Source organism: Eutrigla gurnardus, assembly GCF_963514095.1.
Source record: "Eutrigla gurnardus genome assembly, contig: SCAFFOLD_93, whole genome shotgun sequence".
Lineage (NCBI taxonomy): Eukaryota > Metazoa > Chordata > Actinopteri > Perciformes > Triglidae > Eutrigla > Eutrigla gurnardus.
The window spans coordinates 38,760-65,003 of NW_028155390.1; the positions used below are offsets into that span (position 1 = coordinate 38,760).

The window sequence follows — 26,244 nt, forward strand, 5'->3', positions numbered from 1 at the left end:
AAGTTTTGGATAATGGCGGACGACTGCGGTGATTCTGGCGACAGCCCGACACAAACCGCGTACACATGTAAGTACACTGTAAACCCGAACAGTTAAAGCTTGTTAAAGAAAATGGGGTCTGTTAACTCAAACATTTAAAAAAGTTATTTCACCTCTATTTTTCTGAGTCATTAAAACACGTTTGTAATTCTAAGTTTACAGTGCTCAACTACTTTAATTCATTTTTTATTTGTACTCAAATAGTTTTACCGTACACCCTCTGACGTCACGAACGTGCGTACGTGCTTATTCAGCGAGTCTGTTGAAAAGTCCGCCATTGCTGCTGCTCGCTGCTCGCGGTGGAAGAGAAATGCGACAATATTGTAACTTCACCTGTGAACAACATTTCCAATTTTAATCAGAACGTTGATACGTTGGAACATTTACCGTGGGACTGCCAGTGAAGATACGTGCTGTGGCATGAAGCAATTCTCTCAGCCTGACAAGCTAACTCTCGCCACTGTGCTGACTGCACTGACCGCCATTATATCAATCTTCTCTTTGGGCGCACTAATTTGGTGAGTAATGTTTTTTTTAAATGTAAAACCATATTGTTGTGTGTTATTATTTTCTGCATCAAATGCATTTAGTTTGTCAGCAGTTAGGCTATTTCATGTAAGCTTCGAGGGGTGTTCACACACCGAACGCGACGCGTTTGTCACGCCGGAGAGGACCGGGGGGCGGGCGGGGAGCTTAAACTCCTGTCTGGACAGCAATAATGTTTTATCATTTGTGCCCGAAATAAACATATTCCTGCTTTTTACATATTGTGGAAGGGCAAGACACACCGGGAAACTAAACGGCGCTCTGTCTGAGTTTATAAATTTAACCGGAGGGGGATCGGTGAATCTCGTCGAACTCTGAATAGCAAGCCAGAGACCGGCCGTATGTTGTGATTTAAGTGCAATAAACGGATAAAGAGTATGCCGAAGTAACAACGATTGGTTAAAAAGTCCGAAGTCATGGTTTGTTAAGTTTATCCGTTCAGACGATAGCACATTACTTGTAAAATGCTTGTTTTGGCAATGGCTTTCGGCTCGCTCAGAGCTAAACGAGGCTAACAACGCTGCTCCGTTAACACTGAACTTCGTCTCGGCATAAATACGGCAGCGACCTTGTCGTTTGTACCACGGACAGTTGGCTTGGTCTCTGTATGAAACGTACTCTCTCACTGCGCCGGGAGACCACAGACCGCTATGTGTTTGCCGCTGATTGGCTTCGTGTCAGAGCGTCGACGCGAAGTTGTAGCTCGAGTTGAAATATTTCAAGGTTTTTTTTCTGTGCAAATGTTACCACTAAATGTCGGCTGGACATGTCTGTGCATGCTTTAGGAGAGTTAATAGTTTGCAAAGAGGTTTTAATGTTACATTAATTTCATGAAATAACGTTAATGCTCTAACATAACCCTTGTGCTCTGTATTTTTGAAGGCAAGTTAACATATGATGTAGGCTTGTAAAGTTTTATCTGGTCACAGAGGTCAAAAGCATTCATGTTATTTAGCTTGCTTAACTAGTTTGGAATATTACAAAGCTTCAGGAAGCAAAGCTTCTGTCACATTTCATAATATGCCTGCAATGTTGGCTACATTTTAAGTGTTATATGCTTACAACTTATTGAACGTAGTGCTTTTGTGAATGTGTTGCAACCTAATGAACTTTTCAATCTTCTTTTTATTAAGGCTGAAGCTGAAGCAACTGACTGGTTTACATCTTCTATCTGGTATGTTGTGCATGGTTACTAAAATGTGCACCACATCACATCACTAAAAATCATCAAAAACCTGATCATAATTGTTTTCACTATGCATGTTAGTTGTGAATTGGATTGGGAATAATATTGTTTATTTTTCCAATGGCTTGGAAGTGCAAACATTGTGCTGCAGTCTTCAATGAAAGAGCACAGTTGCTTGAACACTATCGTTTACGACATTGCAATGTTTCCTCAGTCAGTCCTCTGCCTTGTCTGTATGATGACTGTATCTGCACATTTCAGTCAATAAATGCATTGAAAATTCACCTAACACGATTACATAGTCAGACAGTTGAGCCTAATGAAAATCAGGAGGGATGTGTGTCATTCATCTGTTCTGTGTGTAGATTCAAGCAGCCGTTTAATGGTCAAAGTGTTCTAAGTCATTTCAGGACACATTTAAAACAACATGAGATCGTGGCTTGCCAATTCAAATATTGTCACTACCGTACTAATGTGTACTCATCATTCAATGCCCACAAAAGTAGGCATCATCCAGACTGTGATGTCTCAGATTTTAGGGATGATATTGTCTTGACAGAGATCAACAGCCAACCAATGCCGAGTCAAGTTGAATGTGATGACGGTGATCCGTCCCAGAATTCTCCTGAGCAGGATGCTTTTGAGTGTCATCCTCCTGAGTCTACAGATGACACTGGTGGATTGCAAACTCAGTTGAGAATTAATTTGGCTTCTTTGTTCTTGAAAATGAACAGTGTTCTTCATGTATCAGAGATGGCTATACAGGACATAGTTGAAAATTTGGTGCAAATATTCTCATTGTCCAAACCTCTCGTCAGAGACTCTGTCATCAAGATTTTTCAAGAGCATAATCTGTCGATCAGTGATGCCGTTCTTCATGAATTAGTTGAAGCCATCATGAAAAGTAATGTTTTTGTCAGTGCTACTTCAGAAGGTGCAGAACTATCCACTGCTAAGCGGAGGAAAACATTTGTAAGGAGTAACTACCCTCTGGTTATGCCAGTGCAATATACTGTTGATTCCAGTGGACACACAGCAGTGTATGTTCCAATCCTACAGATGCTGCAAACAATGTTTAAAAATACTGATCTCCTTGACAAGATTCAAGAAACCAAGCCATCACCACCTGGAATGTACATGTCTCATGAAGATGGAACATATTTTAAAGAAAACCAGTTATTGTCAGAAGCAGGAGAGCTGAAATTGTCACTGATTTTGTACGTGGATGACATTGAACTGGCTAATCCTTTGGGCACATCTAGAAAGATCCACAAGCTTTGTGCAGTATACTGGTTGCTTGGCAATATACCTAGTCAGTATAGGTCCAACCTGCATGTCATACAGCTAGCTCTGCTGTGCAAAGTACCTGATCTGCAGAAGTGTGGTTATCAAAGTGTTCTGTCACCTTTGTTGAAAGACTTGCGCACTCTCGAGGAGGATGGAATTTTCATTGAAACGGTTGGTCAGTGTATCAGGGGAACTGTGTTGTGTGTTGCAGCTGATAATTTGGGTGCCCATGGTCTTGCAGGCTTTGTACAGTGTTTCAGAGCACACTATGTCTGCAGATTCTGTTGCTGTACTAGAGACCAGATACAGTCCAGTGAAGTGTCTGAAGGAGATTTTAGCATGAGAACCAGAGCCAGCCACGATCTTCATGTTCAGAATGTTGTGCAAGGAGAAAATGCATCTCACTTTGGTGTTACGGGTGAGTGTGCTCTCAGCAAGGCATTGCTGCATTTTCATCCAATTGCTGGTTTCCCGCCTGATATACTTCATGACCTGTTTGAGGGTATTGTGCCGGTTGAGTTGGCTTTGTGCATTCATCAGATGATTCGTTTGAAGTATTTCACTCTCGAATATCTAAACACAAAAATTCGCACATTTCCATATCAGCAGTCTGATAGGCTTGACAAACCACAAATAATTCCAAAGAACTTTGCAGCCAAACAAAGCATTGGTGGGAATGGGCATGAAAATTCCACTTTGCTGAGGTTATTACCTCTTATGGTAGGAAGTCAAGTCCCTGAAGGAGATGAAGCATGGGCTATATTGATGGATCTTAAAGAAATAGTGCAGTTGGTGTTGTCTCCATCTTTCACGGAAGAATCCATCCAGTACATGCAGACTAAAATTAGTGATCACAGACAGGGTCTTCAAGCAGTGTTCCCAGACTTTAAGCTCCGACCCAAGCATCATTACGTTGAGCATTACCCAGAACTAACAAAACGTTTTGGGCCTCTTGTTCACCTATGGACCATGAGATTCGAGGGAAAACACCGCTTTTTCAAAAGGGTGATACATGACACGCACAATTTCAAGAATGTCTTGAAAACCCTCGCTACCAGGCATCAGCACATGATGGCGTATCATTTCAGTGCGCCATCATTTTTCAGACCCCATACACAAGCCTCAAGTGTAACCTCTGTCCAAGTTTCCACACTGCCTCAAGTGGCAAAAGACTTCATAGAGACAAATACAGATAGCCAAAACATATACAGTACATCAAAGGTCTCCATTAATGGCACAGAGTATGCAAATGGGATGTTTGTTTCTGCAGGCCACACTGGAGGACTTCCAAAATTCAGCAGGATTGAGCACATACTGCTTGTCAATAATTCTGTTTCCTTTCTTTGCAGGAGCTACGAGTGCTGGTACAGTGAGCATTTAAGGTCATTTGAATTGACATCGTCAGATAACTTCTCTGTGCATCAGCTGTCACAGCTAAATGACACATTAAGTCTCCCAGCATACCATATTGATGGGCATTTGATATTGACACAAAAAAGATGTATTTCTATCAGAGATGTACAGGATTGACATGTTTTTGTGGGGCCCTGTAGTCACATGGAGCATCCTGAAGAAAGTTAACACTGATGTAATATCACAATCAATGTGCCATTAGTGACTCTGTCCAACATGACAAGCTAGAAAGACTGATTAACTGTTTGCGTTTGAGGTTAATCATACTTCATTCGAAGCAATACTATTTTTCATCTAAAATCTACTGGGAAATTACTGAATTTGTTTTGAACCAATCCCAATGATTGTTCTTCATTTATTCATTCTCTTGCATAGGACATGGCAGCTCAAAATTTCCTACTTCATGTCCATACCTCCATGGATGTTGTCAGGAAGATGACTTTATCTTCACGCCCAGAATCTGTGGATGAGCTAAAAACAACGCTAAAAGAAAAGTTGAAGCTAGACTTTGACTTTAGCCTTTCATACCAAGATCCAGACTTTGATGGGCAGTTATGTTCCCTTGTAGACATTGACGAGCTTCCACAGAAGGCTGTACTAAAAGTTATTAGGTCTGAGAGTGATGCCAGTTCAGTAGCATCAGATGACACAATAATATTGCCCCATGCCATGACTCCAGACAGGACTGAGAGATGGCCTGATATTTTTCCAGTGCCCGTTTTTTCCTATGAGGTAGAACTCATACTTGGTGATGGAAATGTTACATATGAGAGGACAGGGAAGTCTCTAAAGTTATCTAGGGGACAAAAGCATGTCATACTTGAGACCATAGCAGCGAAAATGCATAGCTACAAAGCATACCCCAATGATAATGACTTTTCACTGGTAGCCGAAGCCCTTGTCTCGAAGCATCCTTGTCTAAAAGAGCCAGGATCTCGGACAGGATGGTATGGTTGGAAAAATAGTCTCAAGTTTAAGATGGGGAACTACCGCTCTAAGTTGAGTCGGGCAGGATTTCATGAGGTAGCTGTGAATTCTGGTAAGAAGAGTAGAAACAATCCAGACAAACAACCACCCCACACTAACATTAAAAGACCAAAGAGGGCAGAAGTAAATTTTCTCCCTAATTTCCCAAGAGGTGAAGATGGTGCAAGCCTTGAGCAATTGAGACTGCACATTGTAGATGAAGTTCAGAGGACTGACAAAAACCTTAACCTGATTGCCAAGTTAATGCAGACCACCTTCGCCCTGCGGCGCAAAGAGGTCATCAATGAAGACCAACCTGTGGGAGAGATCCTGGAACGCTGGCCTGCGCTTAAAATAGAGTCACAGGTGAAAATATTTTCCTAAGTAGACCTATTTGAGCAGATACATTCCATTTAATTCTCCTGTGTGACTGTGTTCGTGAGAATTTGAACCGTTTTACTGAAATTTAACCGTGGCATATAAATTGACAGTGTTATTTTTTGGGGGGCAAGTTTTCCCCCAAATCTGACATATTTCAAGGTCAATGATTTGACATTACTGTAAAACAGTCATTTAATATTTTTGCAGGTCTGTGCCGAGTTTCACAGAATTGCAAACATCAACCTGAAGAATCACTTCTATGCAGAGTTGGACCGACATGCTCCCCGTCTTCACAGCTTGTTCAGGAAGAAAGCTGCACGCACAGGGAAAGTAGCTGATGTTCTGGGTCAGCTCTTTCACACTTATGACCTCCAGGTTAGTTGATTATGCTTCTTAGTAATTGATAGTGATATTACAGTTTATTTTTGGATTAGAAACTCATCGTGTGGATATTATCTGAAGAATCCTAAGTGAAGTAAGAATATGTTCTCATGCTCAAGGAACAAGTTGATGTCCATGTCAGACGTGCTGCTGTCCTCCGTGCACTTCCTGCATATCTACATGAGGATGACTCTGGATTTCTGAAGCAGTGGGTGAGTCATTAATAGTTAAGAATTAGAGTTATTGGTCAGTTGATCTTGGAAAAGGAATATTTATTTTTGTCAAATAGTTACATTGTTTCAGTTGCTTGGGAAGAAAATGTTTTCTCTTTTTTTATATACAGTCAAATTTAGAATTAAAAAAATGTTAGCAAAATTATGAGCTGTCCTGGTGTCATCAAGAGCATTATTTTGTCATTGAGGAAGAAGTCATCAAGCATTTCTTTATCACTCGGATTTTATTTGGGTATTTGAGTATTACCTTAAGATTTGTACTTATTCTAGGATATAGAATGGATGCAAATCAGTAAACAAATGCATCCTCATATTCAACGGGTATTGAATATCATCCCACCTTACTTCAACAGTGTTGAATATGATGCACAGTGGATGTCTTTGAAATTAGCTCTTTAGGTTTTAAAATAAAACATGTGCATGTCCGAACAATACTTTCTTAATTGTATTATACAGAAGATCTGTTCCAGGCTTCATTCATAAGTTCTAAGCAGCACATGTAAATTGTTTTGCAGCTATTACTCACTGACTTTCTGTTGTCACAAAGGAAGAAGACTAAAATACACAAGTTTATCAAAGTAAATGTATAACTACATTAAGAAAATAGTATTTCGTTGTTACTGTGATGGGGAAAATTGATTTGAAAGCACCTTTTTTTGCATTATGCTAAATGCTGAACTTGAAGCAACATTGAAGATAAACATGAATTTTCGATAATTTTTTTGACCTCTTAAACCAATTACATTCATCGAAAGTGATTGGTTTTTTTAGGGTTCTCTTTAAATGTCTTCTGATATATCACTGATGGATTTTTCAGAACAGATTCTTGAGAAAGCTTTGCCAATCTGGGTTAACAGTTCTCTTCTTGTCTTCAGGTGTCACAGCCTGATGAACCAAACATTGACAACCTACCGGTCGGGCTCCTGTTGGTCAGTGCCAATTCAACAGATGCCTTCTGCCCAGAGAGGACTGCGGTTGTGCTTGAGGGTAACATAGTTATGGATTTCCCCACATTTGCTGATGCATTTGTCATGCTTTTTGCACTGATTTATGCCTTGCATCTAAGTTACCCAAAGGACTTGGCCAACACATTTGACTTTACCCAGAAAGTCTTGATGGGCCTGGATGATGGGAAGTTGAAACCCAGGGTGTTGAGCCTTAAAAATGACCTGATGGAAGTGGAGTAATCTTAACATGTGAACAAAGCTAACAGTGTTAGAGTTGAGTTCTCATATTCACATGTTACTGTCATTTAGGCATACTATATATGGCAGGAGTCATTTTTTTTAACATCTTGTAGATGTGTCGAGAAGTATAACTGTTCAACTTTAAATGTTTTATGCAGGATTTTTATGGTATAGATGTGTATGGAAAACATTTTGCCACTGTGTATACTGCAATACCCATATCTTTGTTATACAACTATGGTGTTCATAGGCCATGTTGAGTTGAGCAACAGAAGATTTTTTTTTTTTTTAATCATTGTCCATTTCTAAATGTGATGCTTCAAGAAAAGCTTTCCCCAGGCCAGTTTTTTTAAGGTCTTGAACTATTTTTGAAATAGTCTGTTACATGATTACACTGATGTCGCTGTTTGAAGTTTTGTGGATAAGTGTTTTATGTGCAGAAGTGATTAGGGTTCAGTGATATAATGTATGTATCCTAAGAGTTGAACATGCACTGAGGATTTTTTCTTAATTGTCCACTTCTCAGGAGGCCATTTCTGAGGGCTATGCTCTGCTTACCCACATTTGCTGATGCATTTGTCATGCTTTTTGCACTGATTTATGCCTTGCATCTAAGTTACCCAAATGACTTGCCCAACATATTTGTATTTACCCAGAAAGTCTTCATGGGCCTGGATGATAGGAAGTTGAAACCCAGGGTGTTGAGCCTTAAAAATGACCTGATGGAAGTGGAGTAATCTTAATGTGTGGACAAAGCTAACAACATTGGTCCTTTTTTTTTTTCTTGACTTTTCTTATTCACCTGTGCTACTGTCATTTTGGCACACTAACAATGGTATTATTATTATTTTTTATTTTTTTTAAATGAACATCTTATAGATGTTGAGAAGTATTACTGTTCAACTTTAAATGTTTTATGCAGGGTTTTTTCGTATGGATGTGTATGGAAAACATTTTGCCACTGTGTATAATGCAATACCCATATCTTTGTTCATAGGCCATGTTGAGTTGAGCAACAGAAGACTTATTATCATTGTCCATTTCTAAATGTGATGCTTCAAGAAAAACGTTCCACGGGCCAGTTTTTTTAGGTCCTGAACTATTTTTGAAATAGTCTGTTACATGATTACACTGATGTCACTGTTTGAAGTTTCGTGGATAAGTGTTTTATGTGCAGAAGTGATTAGAGTTCAGTGATGAAGTTGAACATGCACTAAGGATTTTGTCTTAATTATCCACTTCTCAGGAGGCCATTTCTTTGGGCTTTGCTCTGTTTTTCAAATAAATAGTGGCATGTATTTGAATTGTATGTGTTGACATATTTTCTTTTTAATTTTTCCTCAAAATGTGTATTTCTGGATTTTGAGTTAAAGGAACTTAAAAAAAATTATGTAATCTGTTTCAAAAAAAAATTTAAGTACCCTAATACAATATTTAAGTTTACTATACTTGACTTAATTTGTAGTGTTTAAACTAAATACCAAGTGAAAAGTACTTGATCAGGAATGTTTGTTTAACTTACACATTTAAGTTCGGATCACTTAAAATAACCTAGTTAGGACTACTTCATTTATAAGGTTTGTTTAACTTACAAAATTAAGTTTGTGTTACTTAAATAACCAAGTAAGGACTACTTAATTTATAAGGTTTGTTTAACTTACAAAATTACGTTTGTGTTACTAAAGTAACCTAGTTAGGACTACTTAATTTATAAGGTTTGTTTAACTTACAAAATTACGTTTGTGTTACTAAAGTAACCTAGTTAGGACTACTTAATTTATAAGGTTTGTTTAACTTACAAAATTACGTTTGTGTTACTAAAGTAACCTAGTTAGGACTACTTAATTTATAAGGTTTGTTTAACTTACAAAATTACGTTTGTGTTACTAAAGTAACCTAGTTAGGACTACTTAATTTAGAGAGTTTTGTGTAACTTATAAAATTGAGTAAGTGAACTTAAAATTTTCGATGTAATCTGTTTCACCAAATTTTTTGAGTTATATTAACTTATCGGGTTTTACAGTGTATACTGTAACATGACTTTTATGTTTCCAGCTGACTTTGAAATTGTATGGATAATGAACGTTACTTTATTGTTGTTGGCACTGTACGTTAACGTTACGAATCGAAGGTCCTGCCAGCCGGCTAGCCTACTGACGGTAATTTACCATTTAGGTAAATTATTTCCGCAAGCGAAGCGGAAAATGTGCCGTTTTTACCGACGTTAACTAATAATATAGTGCTTATGTTAAACCGTGGTTATATATTTACTAACGGTGATTAATAACGCCGTGCACCGTTGTCCGTTAAAGGGACAGATGCAGACACCGGGCGCCTCATTCAGTGGGGGGAACGAGGAGGAGACGTTCACGTTCACCGGCAGGAGGGATGCTGCTCTGAGAGGCTTCACTTAAGAAAATGTGGTTTAAATGTTATAATTCTTATATCCAGGACTGCTGGAGACTCTCAGGATGTCCCAGGACTGCTGGAGACTCTCAGGATGATTGCGGTAAGAATATGTTCGGTGACTGCTAGCTAAGCTAAAATTAGCAAAGCAAGCCCAAGCTAAAAGTAGCTTAAAAGCTAATAGTCCAAGCTAAAAGTAGCATAGTAGCCTTGTAAAAGAACAAGAGAGAGGAACCAGTGTAACGTTAAGTTGCTTTGTTAAGTGTATGTTGTTGGTCTTTTACAGGAAGCAGTACGCCGTCTTCACAACTCGGAGACGAATTGTAGGCGCTACGAACCGGAGCAAGGGTACGATTTAAAGAATATGCTTTCATTCTGCTGTATAAGGAAATAGATGCGTTAACAGTAGATACCGATCTTAACTGTTCATTTTGTTTTCACAGACGAACCTCGCCTCATAACGAAGCTGTGACCTCTTACTTGCTCGGAGCTTTGTCCGCAAGTCCGGATTTCTATGACGCTGATAGTGACGCCATTGTGTGTAAGTAACTTTTACTGTTTTTTCTTCCTTGTTTTAATTTTACTGTGACTTAAGTTTTCTTATTCATACCACTCATTTGTTTTCCAGCTGCCTGTAAGACATACTATGAAACGGTACGCAGGAGCTTCAGACACACACAGCCTGATCTCGCATCGCAGGCGGAAGCTGTGAAGACGTCAGCTCGGAGTCGTTCCAGGAGAAAGAGGGTAAGACTTATTAGATTTATTAGATCCGTTTTTGGTCAATGTGACCAAACCTACCTAAACCTATTTTTCAGGTGCATTAATAGATGTGTTGTGTCCATGCGCAGTGCATCGCGCAGTACTGATTGTCTTTATTGATTGTTTTACAGCTGCTGGAAGCGAGACGGAGTGTGCTTGCTGGCGATGAGGTGGACCGTTGGAAGTGCGCCACCACAGACATGATGTCTGATGAGGAGGACGGCGTCGTTGGCGGGGTGTCTGGATGGATTGTGCGACCTCCATCCTCTCGTAGCCAGGAGCTCACCGAGCTCTGTGCGACTCTACAGTCGCGATTAGAGAAGACTCCCAAGTACAGGGCCACGCACCGCAGGCAGCTGTAAAATTGACCAAATTCGGACAGAATGTCGCCAGTTCATTTGTTTGTTGTGTGGGCAAATTTGTACAGTTGTGTGTTGTGTTGTCAATAAAGCTCTTTCTTTGAATACTTCCTCCTGGCAATTTTTCCTTTCCTCAATAAATTCATTCATATTTATATTTATAAATATATAAATAAATACAAATAAATGTGTGTATATATATATATATATGTGTATATATATATATATATATATATATATTAGGGCTGTCAAAGTTAACGCGTTAATAACATCCTCTTAACGGCGTTAATTTTTTTAACGCGCGAATTACGCTCGGTATTAAAAAAAAAAAAAAAACGCGCATTGTATGATTTATGGCCGTCGGTGGCACCTGTAGTCTTGATCCAGAGGGAAGGTGCGCGTCCACAGGCAGCGGTGTTTCCCCGCGTCCCATTCATTGTATTCTGGTAGCGTTGCTGCGAATGTCGAGAGACCGCGCGCGAGTTGGCCGCTCCTCAAGTATAAGTCGAATCTACTTTATGCTAATCAGAGGCGCCGGGCTCGACTCGCCGCCTCGGGAACGCTCGCGAACGCTCGCAAAAATATGTTGTTTGAAGGAGAGCGCCTGTCAATCATCCTCTAGTGGCAGCCCACCAAGCGTGCAATACTGGGAAGCGGCGCGTCCACACGCGTTTAAAATCGATTTGTGAACGGCAAATTCACCTTCAAAAGACTGCCGGATGGTTCAGTCGATAAGACCAAAGTCATCTGCGCGTACTGTGGGTATGAAATGAGCTACCATAGAAGTACGTCCAGTCTGAGATATCACTTGCAAGCCAATGCACTTATATCCTAACTGTACTTCTCTCCTGTTACACTATCTCCTGTGACATGTTCACTTTAATTGTTTGTGATATATTCTTATAACCCTGTTTTGATCCCATGTTTTGGTAAGGAGATATTTGAAGTGTTAAATAAACATTTTCATAAATCAAGTATATTTGCCCTTATGTTGTTAAAAGTATTAAGAATATGAAAAAAAATTCATTAAAGTACATTTAGAAGAAAAAAAAATGTGCTAAAAAAAATGCGATTAATTTGCGATTAATCGCGAGTTAACTATGGACAAAATGCGATTAATCGCGATTAAAAAAATCAATCTTTTGACAGCCCTAATATATATATGTATATATATATAGTGATAGATCTGCTAACCAATCACTAGTGATTATTCTTGTTTAAAAGACCCAGTGTGACCAATAGTAACACATCTGCCAACGGGGGTGGGGTTTACATTTATAATGACTCATCAGGTTGACCAATAGTGACAGATCTGCCAACGTGGGTTGGCTTTACATTTATAATGACCAGATCTGCCAACCAATCACGAGCGATTATACTTGTTTAAAACTAGTGGTTTCATCCAATCCTGAGTAAGGATATTCAAGCCATCTCTGGCCAGGCGCGGTTTCGCCGCTATTCATATGCTAATTAGAGCCTTCGCTGTGGTTCGTTTCCGACAATTTTCGGCACAGACGAACGCGGCGTTCGCAGCCTGTAAATTGTCGTTAACTCCCGAAAATTAGGGAGATTTTCGGGCGTTTACAGGGACGAAAATCCGACTTTTCATGCAGTGGTCCCTCCCACGTTTTGACGGCGATTTATTTTGACATGAGCATTAGCTGCTGTTTGGCCTGGCTAGCCTGGCTAACAGCAGCACTGCCTGTAGCTGCTCGGCTAACAGCGGCGGAGCGGCTGCCGAGCGGCTACAGTCAGTGATAACTGTACACCGATGGACCCAGAAATAAAGGCGTGACGTCAGGATTTAACAACCGTTAACACCGTTTGAAAACTGGTGAGCTTTGACCCAACGGTAATGTTAACGTTAACATTAACTGTTAATTATATAATATCAAACTGTATGTTGTAACGTTAAGTTACCCAAGTTCGTAAGATCCATGTCGCACAGTGTAGCTCGTAGTAATAAAAAAAAATTGATAGTTAGCTAACATATCAAGTAAATTTTATTTATTTATTTATTTTATTTTTTAAAGATTTTTTTGAGGCATAGACGCCCTTTATTAGCAGTGGATAGATCGGAAACATGAGGAGAGAGAGGGGATGTGACATGCAGCAAAGGACCTCCGGCCGGGATTCGAACCGGGGTCGGCTGCGTATGTACGTTCGTACATGGTATGCGCTTAAACCACTCCGCCAACGGCGCGCCCCATATCAAGTAAATTTAACATTAAACGTTACGTTAACGTTAAATTTAGCTAACGTTAGTTCAGTTTGTTCACGAACGGACACGAAGTTCCGTTAATAATTTAATTGCTCGACTTGACGTTACGTAATTAAAACTTTAGTGCTGTTAACGTAATATATTATGCGAGCTGCAACTTTAACGTTAATTTTAACAAGAATATTCATTCTTACCTTGAACGGCGATGATCTGTGCCGGAAAGGCTTTCCAGCCACCTTTGGGGCGGTTTACACCGAGTGCCCCATGCTCCACCAGTCCAATTCTTTTGGGGTCTGTTAACATTTTTTTATCTTTCACATAGTTCTCCAACCCTACACTGACTTTGTTTTCTTTAACCCACTTAATTAACACATACATCTTGTCCATGACCGTCTGACTTCTTTCTCTTCTTTCTTCGTTCTTTTTTTCTCTTTCGTCGCCAAGCAACTCAAATGTATGATTGGCCCTGATTGGCTAGCTTCTGACTTTTGGTTGCTGGGCACCTAGCAACCAGACACATTTGCCCACCAACCAACCAGGGCCGTTACACACGTTAAAAAACAAATACGCCTCGCGCACTCTATGATTCAACTTGCCGCCTAAACAGAAAAGCGACCAGGGTGTTTAAAATGGAGCCACCTCACAAGAAAAGATGGGTCATGTACCGACGATATTTGCGAGAGGAGAAGGAGCCAATACCACGAAGGACAATATATCGTATGGAGAAAATTGGTAATAGTGGCAGTGATTTAAGTATATATATGAATCTATCTACTTTAATTAGTAACTAACGTTAGCTAAACTTTTCCTCGTCTTATGAAAAATGGGAGTAATAACGTGAACTCCTAAAACACATTCGTTGCATTGGTGTGCAGGCAAATGTGTATGAAATTCGGATTTAAAGTCTAAAATATTTGTAATATATATAAATATAAATGTCTTCAAGCTTCATGTAACATTTACCAAACAATCTAACGTTAATATTATTGACTTTATTGCAGATCCCAGTGTGGGAGACAGGTAAACATACATATAAATACATATTGTAAAATGTGTTAAGTTGTGGTTAAACTGCTTATGGGTTATAGGTATTTAGCAAATGTAGCAATAATAAATATTTATGCAGCTCAGATTCTGATTCCACTGAAGATGCCAAGGTTGGGAGTCATCAAGAGGTAAGATTACATTTTTACAGTCTGGATAATTTTAAGTGTAATGGTATAGGAGTAATATTCATTTAAATAAGCCACATATTGTGTCCTCTCAGCAGTTGATTAACAGCATGTCATGGCCCAAAATGGTTAGTGTTTGGCTTCATAGGCATGCGCGGCGTCTTCTGCCGTCACTGTGACACTTCTCCCTATAACTCAAGATATTAAGTTATCTTCACAAATGTTTCTCCCCCCCCAGCAACCCAGTGGACACGCTGCGGATGGCAGTGACGGTGAAAGGGAGAGGATGGATAATGAGCCTGGAGAAGTATGTTCCCTTACTGTTTGTTTCATGTGTGTATTCATTATGATTACAGTTAACTAATATATTGCATGCATTGCCTACTAATTTGATGCTTTTCTATCATTGGATGTTTTCTCTTGTTTTATGCTCCTATTGTTTTGAAATCCATTCTTCCAGGTCAATTTTTTAGACACTTCCTCCTTTTGTGCCAAGCAGTTTTTGTCTTGCAATCTACATCCATAACACAACTGGAGCTCTTCTATGCATCTCAACACCTAAATTAGTTTGTGCAAGATTTTGAGACCTTGTATGGTAGATCACATATGACATACAATGTTCACATTCTTCTTCATCTGAGTGACAGTGTCAGAAACTGGGGGCCCTTATGGTGTTACAGTGCATACAGTTTTGAAGGGTGTAATGGCTCTCTGTTGAAACTATACAAAGGCACACAGTCTGTACCCTTACAGATAGTAACATCTTTTCTGTTACTAAAACAGGTAGAGGCTATTGGCGAAAATGTTATGACCAATGTTCAACCCAGAGTAAAGCAGCTGTTTGACACAATGCTAGATGGCTATTGCTCAACTAAACATGCAATACGGGTACATGGTACTGTGCTTTTTGGAGGTGGTTGCTTTAAAGCTCTTAATCTATATGAAAGAGATGCTATTGAGCAACATCTTGGATACGCTGTCAAAGATCAAGCCATGTTTTACCACAAAGCAGTAGTTGACTCACAAATTTTCCTGAGCATCAATTACAGAAGGAAACTAAAAAGAGATAACACTTTGGTTCGGATATCTGATGGCAGTGTCTGCCAGATAGTCTCATTTGCCAATGTTAGGAGTGTCACAGGTTGTAAGCACGTGTTGTCTCTTGTAAGAAAGTGTGTGTCAAAACCAAGATTGATTCATCAAGGCTAATATGGTGAATCTAGGTGCCAGATAAAGCATGTGATGTCAATACCATCTGAATTTAGAGATTTGATTGCTATAGAGATGTGCCAACTGTCCGAAAAATGTGTTGTATATAGAGAAGACAATAGTTGTGTAATTTGTTTAATGCCAAACAGTTTTGAGCGTGATTAAACGCCTCATGAAATGAAAAATATTACCAGTTTTAACCCTTGTGTCTGATGCGGACAAAAGTGTCCACTTTCATTTTTCAACTCTTAATTGTCTTGCAGTGGTTAGAGTTGTTGCCATCAAATTTGGTAAACGGTCATCAGCAGTCTTGTTGAGGGGTGTGTGTGTGCGTGTGCGTGCGTGCCTGTGTGTCTGAGGCCACCTTATCTATATATATATGAGATTTATAGTATTTTTATGTCACTATTTCCTTATTAACAGTCAATGGGGAAAAAGTCGTCAAGTCGCTTTTCTTTTAATCTGACATTACCAAGAAACTAAAAATTACCCAAATCACTATTGTTGCTAATCAATGACATGTCCAAGCCTGGTAAAATCCCCACCCAACAAGTCCAGCTTGCATTCAGTATTTTGAAAATACCCCCCTTTTTGTGTACATTTTTAGCGATTTTTTTCCCCTAGCACCCTATACACTGGCATTGGCCGTCCTATTTTTGAAGAAAAGGTTGAAAACGACATACCCAAAGTAAAATGGTTACTGTTTTTGAACCCCTATGACTACAGGCACAAAGCTCAGATTTACTCTAAGTGTTACTGACACTGAGTTACTGCAGCTCAAACATAGTGGAAATTGCAATTTTTTTGCCTCGCCTAAATTATTTTTCTTTTTGAATGAAACAAGTTAGCTGTGGCTGTTATATATATAGGCCTAAAAGTTGAATGAAGCCACAGCCACAAGCCTGACCAACAACTGGTAGAAAGTAGATAAAAAGACACCCAAAAATGAGCTTTGCAAGTGCAGTGTTGTAGGGCAACGTCAGACGGAGCTGCATCTGGAACAAAGTGTTCCAGATGAGATTATGGGTATTTTTAGGTATATAATTCTACTTTTTTTTGTTTATTTCACCAGTTCTACAACTACTACTAATAAAACCAACATTTTTTTAAATGTTTTTTTATATAACAGCCTTCTGTAATGAGACGCTGCATAACTATCATATCTGCAGGTCACAGGCTGTGTTCGAAATGCCATACTAACGTCCTACTCGTAGTCAATTGTGACGTAAATTTGAGTACGTAGTGCGTTCAGATACAATAGTATGTGAATTTGTGTACGCGAGAAATGCCCGGATGTATACTGCATTGGCAAGAATTTCTGAGTATACAGCGGACCTTGCTAAATCTACTCAACTTCCCCAAAATGCATTGCGGCTCCTCTGACTGCTGAAAAGTTTTGGATAATGGCGGACGACTGCGGTGATTCTGGCGACAGCCCGACACAAACCGCTGTGATGTCACGAGAGGCTGTGTCCTGGAGGGGCGCTACATCCCCCTAAGATGGCTGCAACCCCACACAGCTATGGCTCCATCTGCTGGTGGAGTTGGGAGTTCCACCCCTACCTGCTAACACACCTGAGGCTGATCAGTGCAGGATGAGCTGATGGGCTGTTTTAAGCAGCTGGGTCACAGTGAGTGGCGAGAGGAGTGCGGGGAGACAAGCTCCTAGTGGAGCTCTCTACCAAAGAACACCGGGAGCTTGAAACTGGATATTCTTACCTGGATGACCGACTGCTGACTTGACCACGAGCTACAGCGCTAACCGAAAGTAAGGTTGAAGAGTTGCCGTCAAGAGGAGAACACTTACCTGAGCCTATCAGGAATTATGATTTTGTGGCTGAAGAGACTTTTGTTTAGTTAAGACTGTTGAAGAGCAACCTTCCCCTTTGCTAAACCTTTTTTGTTTTTGAAACTGGAACGTTTTGTTGATCCTTCTCACGGACTGTATTAAAATCTTTTTGACTATATTTTAACCTTGTGTCCTCGCACTACTTGAGCTGTCCCGCTGAGAGCCGTGTAGCCTCTCATGATATCACATATGGTGGAGAATGCGGGCAGTGCTCAAACGTTAATAGTGCATGTCAGAGGAGAACACAAAAAATTTGATCACCCAGTTTTCCAAATTGGCCGTAGGTCCCCCACACAACAAAATGGAGGAAATTTCGAAAGCCCTCCTTGCTAGCCAGCAAGCCCAGACGCAAGCAAACGTGGCTCTCTTGGAGGAGCAGAAGAGAGCCAACCACCTGAAGACGGAGGAATTACAGCTGCAAAAACAAATGGCTGTTCGTAATGTGCGCCCAACAAGGGCGAGTGACTTCCTCTCCAAGATGGGGGCTACGGATGACGTTGAGGCGTACCTGCACGCCTTTGAAGCCACAGCCACAAGGGAAATGTGGCCCAAAGCACAGTGGGTTGGACTATTAGCCCCCTTCCTAGAGGGGGAGTCGCTGAGTGCAGTCCGGGACCTTCCCCCCGACAAGGTGACGGACTATGATGCTCTGAAGACTGAGATCCTCAGCCGAAATGGGCTCACCAAGTTTGGTAACGCTTCCACAACTGGACCTTCAAACCAGACCAGCCTCCCCGGGCGCAGATGCACGAACTTGTCCGGGTCACGCGGAAATGGCTGGAGCCAGAGAAAAGTACAGCAGCAGCCGTGGTGGAGACCATTGTGGTGGATCACTACTTGCGGGCCCTGCCGTACGAGGCGAAGCGGTTCCTCAGTCAGCAGGCCTTGACCACAGCCGAACTAACCGTGGAAGCTGTAGAAAAATACCAGGCCACGGCCGATATGCTACGTGCTTCCAGAAAGGAACCCAGGAGTGTTTCCCCACCACGGATGGGAGGAGCCCGGCCAAAGAACCCCAAGGTCTTCACCCCAGCCACTTCAGGAGCTGCCCAGGCTCCAGGGGGAGCCCGAGCCCAGCTGGGGCCAGGGAGAGTGCACCGGGAGAGTGAAACCCGACAGTGTTATCGATGTGGGGAGATGGGACACATCTCCTGGCAGTGTGTGAAACCAGCGGATGAGCCGATGCCCACTGCTGGGTCCTCCAGCTCACCGCCTGCCCACCTTTTTGCCTCCCTTGTGGGTGTCATAGATGGCGCCCCAGAACGACCTCCCACCTGCCCGGTGACGGTGAATCACCACGACGTGGAGGCCTTACTCGACTCAGGTAGCCGGGTCACCCTGGTGCGTAAGGACCTGGTGGATCCATTGTGTCTGACCCCGGGGGAAGTCCTTCCCGTTTCCTGTGTCCACGGAGACACCAGAGACTACCCCACCACGGAACTCACAATGACTACCACCCGGGGAACCATACTCACAGTGGCAGGGGTGGTGGACTCCCTACCCGTACCTGTCCTAATTGGACGAGACTGCCCTGCCTTTCACCCGCTCTGGAGAGAGACTCAGGAGAGGCTAACCCGAGTACCTCGGTGGCGGAGAGGTAAGACTCATCCTGAGAATAATCAAGTTCAACCCTCAGGTCCACTCACTCCAGCCTGTGCTCTTGCAGGAATGGCAGGTGCCCAGGCTAACACAGAGACTGGCCCAGACACAGAGGAAGGGAACATGGCCCCGGAAAGTGCCCTGATTTCCAGTGAGGAAGACGTCCAAGGTGCCAAGGAGCGTCTCCCTCTCACAGGCCAGTATGGTACAGCCCAGTTACAAGATCCCACGCTTGCAAATGCCTTAAGAAATGTGCAGGTGCTAGAAGGAGTAGTGCTAGGAGATAGGGCCGGCCCTACTTATCCCCATTTTGCAGTAAGCCGGGGTTTAGTCTATCAGGTGGTAAAGAAAAATGATGAAGTGCATGAACAGCTCCTTGTACCACAGCCCCACCGGGCCACCGTACTCAACCTAGCCCACACGCACCCCCTAGGAGGCCACCTAGGAGTAGAGAAGACTAAGGAAAGGGTCTTGCAACGCTTCTTTTGGCCGGGGGTACATAAAGAGATAGAGAACCACTGTCGTAGTTGTCCTGAATGTCAGCGGGTGGCGCCAAAGCCCACATATAGAAACCCGCTCATCCCCTTGCCCATCATCGAAACTCCTTTTGAGAGGATTGGACTGGACATAGTTGGGCCCTTACCGAAAAGTTCCAGGGGGCATCAGTACATCCTGGTCATCCTGGACTACGCCACACGATACCCAGAGGCCATCCCGCTGAGGAAAGCCACATCCAGACAAATCGCCAAGGAGCTGTTCCTCCTCTCAACCAGTCTGGGGATCCCGAAGGAGATTCTGACGGACCAAGGGAGTCCATTCATGTCCAGGGTGATGAAAGAACTCTGTTCCCTGCTGAGGATCAAACAGCTGAGAACGTCCGTCTTCCACCCCCAGACGGACGGGTTGGTCGAACGTTTTAAGAAAACACTAAAGTCCATGCTACGGAAGGCGGTCGGGGAAGATGGCCGCAACTGGGATCAGCTGCTACCATACCTACTGTTTGCGGTGAGAGAGGTACCTCAATCTTCGACTGGTTTTTCACCCTTTGAGCTCTTGCTTTCCTACAGACCCAGAGGACTGCTGGACATCGCCAAGGAGGCCTGGGAGGACCAGCCATGTCGTCAGCGGACCCTGATCGAGCATGTGGGAGCCATGAGAGAGAGAATGAAGGCCATCTATCCCATAATACGTGAACACATGGAGACCGCCCAACGGCAACAGCAAGCCTCCTACAACCGATCTGCTCAACCCAGAGAGTTTACTCCGGGGGACAGAGTGCTGGTCCTGGTGCCAACCGTTGAGTGCAAATTCCTGGCTACCTGGCAAGGACCATATGAGGTCATGGAACGTGTGGGAGAGGTAAACTACAAGGTGAGGCAACCTGATAAAAGAAAACCTGAACAGATTTACCATGTTAACCTCTTAAAGAAGTGGCACGCCAGGGAGGCGCTGTTCAGTCATCTACCCCCCACAGAGTTCAAGGAACCGGTGAGAGAGGAGGTTCAGGTGGGTCCAAGCCTGTCCCCACATCAACGGCAGATGGCCCTGGAGCTGGTGGATCGCAACAGAGATGTTTTTTCCTCCCTCCCCGGGCACACAGAGGTGATCCAACATGAGATCCGCACCAGGCGGCCAAACGGTAAACCAACGCCCTTACCGGGTACCAGAGGCTCGTAAAATGGCTATTCAAGAGGAGGTAAGGAAGATGCTGCAGGGTCCGACGTTAAGGTTTTTTCCTACTTGCCCGTCGGGCAAGTACTTTTCAAATCTACTTGCCCTGCCTAAATTCTTACTTGCCCTGCCTAAGAGGTTCTTTTTGTGGCGCCGCAGTGTTGTGCAAATTTTCTTCAAGACTTATATCTTACTAAAATCCATTATCTGTTGACTGTAGACGACACTACACAACACTTCTTCTGTCAGAAAGCTGTTTTTATTTTTCATTTGCAATTACATTTCATATGAAACTTCTCCCTGCTCTCTTCCAACCAATGAAAGAAATGTTGTGACATTGTATCTTGACCCGACGTCCACTCCATTTGTCGTCTGGAGATTTAGAAGAGATGCATACTGCGTGAACGGCTGCTCCGTTTTGGCGACATGATAAGCTGTCGTTAGACATTTTTTTATCTGGTTGTGGCTCTCCAGGTAGAGTCTTTGGACACAACGGTCCATCGGTCCGGGAACATTTCTGTGTTTTTTAGCCTGTACGCAGGCCAGGTGAGGAAGTGACTTGCTATGGCTGTCTAAATTTTGTTTGCGATAGCTGTCGTTCCCGCGGAAGTGAAACAACGTCACCGTACGTCTGCGTCGGTACGTCAGCACGTCAGCACAGAGGCTCATGGTACAGACACACCAACTCCGGCAGCAGACGTCAAGTCAACGGATCCCATTCATTGTCTATGTAGAGCAGGAGCTCCGCATGATGGATACGGCACGTCGAATTGGCGGCCCTGTCGCCGTACGTGAATTTGCATAAAGTTCGATGGATTGAACTTTATGCAAATGCCGTCCGTCCAACGCAATGCCGCCGGCTCCAGAAACTTCGTTCAAACTATCAAACTAGGCAGTGTTGATCAAATATGAATCCAGATTCTGTTACTGCACTACACATTTCCCGCCTCAAATGTTTTCAGAAACATGCTATAGCGTGTAGTTTAACTGTAAAATGAGATCGTTTGTGGCCCGGCCGCCATGTTGGAAACGGCAGAGCAAAACTCAAGAACCCACTTCGCAGGACGTCTATCCAATTGATCCAACTTGAACACAGAACTGCCCACTCGCCGGTGCGTTCGACGGTCCGTTGCGTCGCTGCCGGAGTTGGTGTGTCTGTACCATTAGCCAATCGAAGCACACACAAAAAAAAAAAAAAAAAAAAAAAAAAAAAAGCAGCACACTGCAACTGCCGCCTCCACAGCAGCAGACAGATGATACGAATTTGTCGGAGTTTGTGCTTGCCCGACCGGGCAAGTCTGAACAGGTTCTACCTGCCCGCCGGTTATTTTTACTTGCCCCGGGCAATCGGGCAACCGTTATTGTCGAACCCTGTGCTGGAGCTGGGCGTAATCGAGGAATCCCAAAGTGCCTGGGCGAGTCCCATTGTCCTGGTTCCCAAACCCGACGGGTCAGTACGGTTCTGTAATGATTATCGGAAGTTGAACGAAGTGTCTGAATTTGATGCATACCCAATGCCTCGTGTCGATGATTTAATAGACTCCTTAGGGCATGCTCGCTTCCTAACCACTCTTGATCTCACAAAAGGCTACTGGCAGGTGCCCCTGACCCTGGCGTCCAAGGAGAAGACGGCCTTTGCCACACTGGAGGGGCTGTACCAGTATACCCGGCTTCCGTTTGGTCTCCACGGGGCGCCTGCCACGTTCCAACGCTTGATGGATCGGGTCCTCGCTCCCCACAGGAGGTACGCAGCGGCATATTTGGATGATGTCGTCATACAAAGTCCAGATTGGGCCAGCCACTTACTCAGAGTCCAAGCTGTGATCGATTCGCTTAGGGAAGCAGGCCTCACCGCGAACCCAAAAAAGTGCAGACTGGCCTTCAGCGAGACAAACTACCTGGGATACACCATTGGGATTTTACACAATGGATTTTGCTACCATAGCTGCACCTCTAACAGAATTGACAACCAAACGCCATTCACGAATGGTGGGGTGGAGCCCTGCGGCGGAGGCTGCCTTCGTCAACCTAAAACGAGCTCTGTGCTCCAGTCCGATCCTGGTGGCGCCAGACTTGAAAGAATTGAAAGAATTCATTGTCCAGGCGGATGCTTCAGAGGTGGGTCTGGGTGCTGTACTCACCCAGCTACACGACGGTGAGGAACATCCCATTCTCTACCTAAGCGGGAAGCTACTTCCAAGAGAGAGAAATTATTCCACTGTGGAAAAAGAATGCTTGGCGGTAACCTGGGCCCTGGAGTCCCTGCGCTTCTACCTCCTGGGCAGACATTTCACGGTGGTGTCTGATCATGCCCCTCTGCAGTGGATGGCCAAGAACAGGGAAACTAACAGTAGGATTACCAGATGGTTTCTGAGCCTACAAGCATTTAACTTTTCTGTTGTCCATAGGGCTGGCAAGCGCCACGGCAATGCGGACGCCCTCTCCCGACGCAACGCCCTCTTCACCTCCTTCACCCCGACGAGGACGTCGGTCTCAAGGGGGAGGATGTGTGATGTCACGAGAGGCTGTGTCCTGGAGGGGCGCTACATCCCCCTAAGATGGCTGCAACCCCACACAGCTATGGCTCCATCTGCTGGTGGAGTTGGGAGTTCCACCCCTACCTGCTAACACACCTGAGGCTGATCAGTGCAGGATGAGCTGATGGGCTGTTTTAAGCAGCTGGGTCACAGTGAGTGGCGAGAGGAGTGCGGGGAGACAAGCTCCTAGTGGAGCTCTCTACCAAAGAACACCGGGAGCTTGAAACTGGATATTCTTACCTGGATGACCGACTGCTGACTTGACCACGAGCTACAGCGCTAACCGAAAGTAAGGTTGAAGAGTTGCCGTCAAGAGGAGAACACTTACCTGAGCCTATCAGGAATTATGATTTTGTGGCTGAAGAGACTTTTGTTTAGTTAAGACTGTTGAAGAGCAACCTTCCCCTTTGCTAAACCTTTTTTGTTTTTGAAACTGGAACGTTTTGTTGATCCTTCTCACGGACTGTATTAAAATCTTTTTGACTATATTTTAACCTTGTGTCCTCGCACTACTTGAGCTGTCCCGCTGAGAGCCGTGTAGCCTCTCATGATATCACACCGCGTACACATGTAAGTATACTGTAACATGATTTTTATGTTTCCAGCTGACTTTTAAATCGTATTGATAATGAACGTTACTTTATTGTTGTTGGCATTGTACGTTAACGTTACGAATCGAAGGTCCTGCCAGCCGGCTAGCCTACTGACGGTAATTTACCATAGAGGTTAGCGAGCGCAAGCGGATCGGCAAATGTGCCGTTTTTACCGACGTTAACTAAGAATATAGTGCTTATGTTAAACCGTGGTTATATATTTACCGGTGGTAAATAACGCGGTGCACCGTTCGTTAAAGGGAGGGATGCAGACACCGGGCGCCTCATTCAGTGGAGTGAACGATGAGGAGAAGATCACCGGCAGGAGGAAAGCTGCTCTGAGAAGCTTCATTTAAGAAAATGTGGTGTTAAATGTTATAATTCTCATATGCAGGGCTTAACTACTACTGGTGCATATTTAGCTGCTCAATGATATAAGGTTGAACACCAGCGTATATAGACGGGAGTTGTCCTGCTCTCCTGAGATGTCTACCTGAAACGTTCTGTTGGACAGCAAGAAATCATCAATGAACTGTAACACTTTTCTACGTGCTGTTCTTCATATAGGATGTTTATTGAAGAACATTAGATGGAGGGAAGGTGGAGCCAGATGGACAAAGAAGAAGTGGGAGAACATGAAGCAGAAATACAAGGTGAGTTGGAAGCAGTTTAAAGTATTGAACTCTACATGCTTGATGTGAAGCATAAAAGAAACCAGATGAAGTTGTCTTTCTTATTAATAATCGGGCAAAGTCAGTGCTGGATAATATCTACAATGTGTTCAAACATCAGAGTCCATTAAGTCTATCCCATGTGGAACAGTATTACAGTACATATTATAATATATGACTAGTGGTGAATAGTTGATCTAAACAATGATTATGAGAAGTGTTGTTAGTATGAACTGAAGGTGTCAGCACTGAGGGAGGAGAGGTCACTGCTGCACACTGGAAGTGTTTGTTGTCATGGATGAGGTGATGGAGCAAAGACCTGCTATTACCCCACTACACCCCATCTCCTCAGCCATGATGCCAACCACTGCAGCAGGGTCTCTCCTCCAGAGCAGGAGGGAAATAGACCTGCAGGCCTAAAACATGAGTCAACAATCATATATATATTCAGATATTTATTATTTAGATTTGTACACAACCTAATAATCGTAAATCATTAAACAGGAAACATTTGTCTGTAAGAACTACTGTGTGGTATTACTTATAAACTGCACTACTGATAAACACAAATAAAACCTCAACAATAATCATGTTCCTGCAACACAGGGATCTGGACATTTGGAGCAGACACTGTAGCTGCGAGCCTCTGAGGATGTCCCAGGACTGCTGGAGTGGCTCGTTGACTTCGTCGCTGTCACCCCCATCACCACCGTGGAACTATGGACATGGAACCCATCTGTTCTGTTAGTAAGCAGTGGACGAGGTTCTCCGTGGAACGCCTTGAAAGACAGAAGTCCTTCCTTAAATCCCCTTCCCGAAGTAGAGGCCCATCGGGGGAACATGAGGATTGACCTGCAATACGGCCGTCTGGCACCAACCTGTAAGAGAAAACATCAGATATTACATTTATTCTGAATGCTTTCCTATTCATTTGTTGATAAACTACTTATTTCTTCCTATCATACACGTATTGCAACCTGTATATATAACATGGATTATTTGTCTAATAAATTATTCACTAATATCCCACTTGCTTGTACTTGTTTTTTTATCACACCAAACTCATACATGATATTATTAAAACCACTTATATTAGCCTACATGTAGCCTACATTTGTTTATGCATGCATATGCACATCTATTGGTAATCAAATAATAAAGGAACGTATTTAAACCAGGTAAGTGATTTTACTTACTTCAGAGGGAAATCCAAATAACATGTACATGTACTCCGACGGGCCGATTGCCTGCGTCGTCTCCGCGGTGAAGATGCTGGTGTTCCGTGGTCAGCGGTATAATACGATCTATGAACGGACGATTAATGATCGATAAAAGCTGCTTAACAGTCGCGATCGATGGCGAGTGAAGGCAGCTACTCGGGTAAGAGGAAGAAAGAGGGAAAGCGTGAGAGCGCGCATATATAATAAACTGTATATTTCTATTGAAAACCAGATGAAGTTGTCTTTCTTATTAATAATCAGGCAAAGTCAGTGCAGGGTAATATCTACAATGTGTTCAAACATCAGAGTCCATTAAGTTGGTCCCATGTGGAACAGTATTACAGTACATATTATAA

General features: G+C 43.0%; 1 protein-coding gene and 1 long non-coding RNA gene across 2 annotated transcripts; both read left to right on the forward strand.

Moving 5' to 3' along the window:
- LOC311010324 lies at nt 1–25,541 on the forward strand. The gene is made up of 3 exons (XR_014596764.1): nt 1–67; nt 24,565–24,650; nt 25,275–25,541. It is a non-coding gene; the product is annotated as an uncharacterized lncRNA (long non-coding RNA).
- LOC311010323 (uncharacterized protein) lies at nt 350–7,918 on the forward strand (the record flags this gene model as incomplete). The annotated part of the gene is made up of 7 exons (XM_084040852.1): nt 350–374; nt 487–557; nt 1,719–1,759; nt 4,408–4,440; nt 6,046–6,193; nt 6,319–6,411; nt 7,308–7,918. The coding sequence occupies 7 exons, from the start codon at nt 350–352 to the stop codon at nt 7,617–7,619; spliced, it is 723 nt and encodes a 240-aa protein (XP_083896978.1). The 3' UTR covers nt 7,620–7,918.
- Nucleotides 25,542–26,244: the final 703 nt, after the last annotated feature.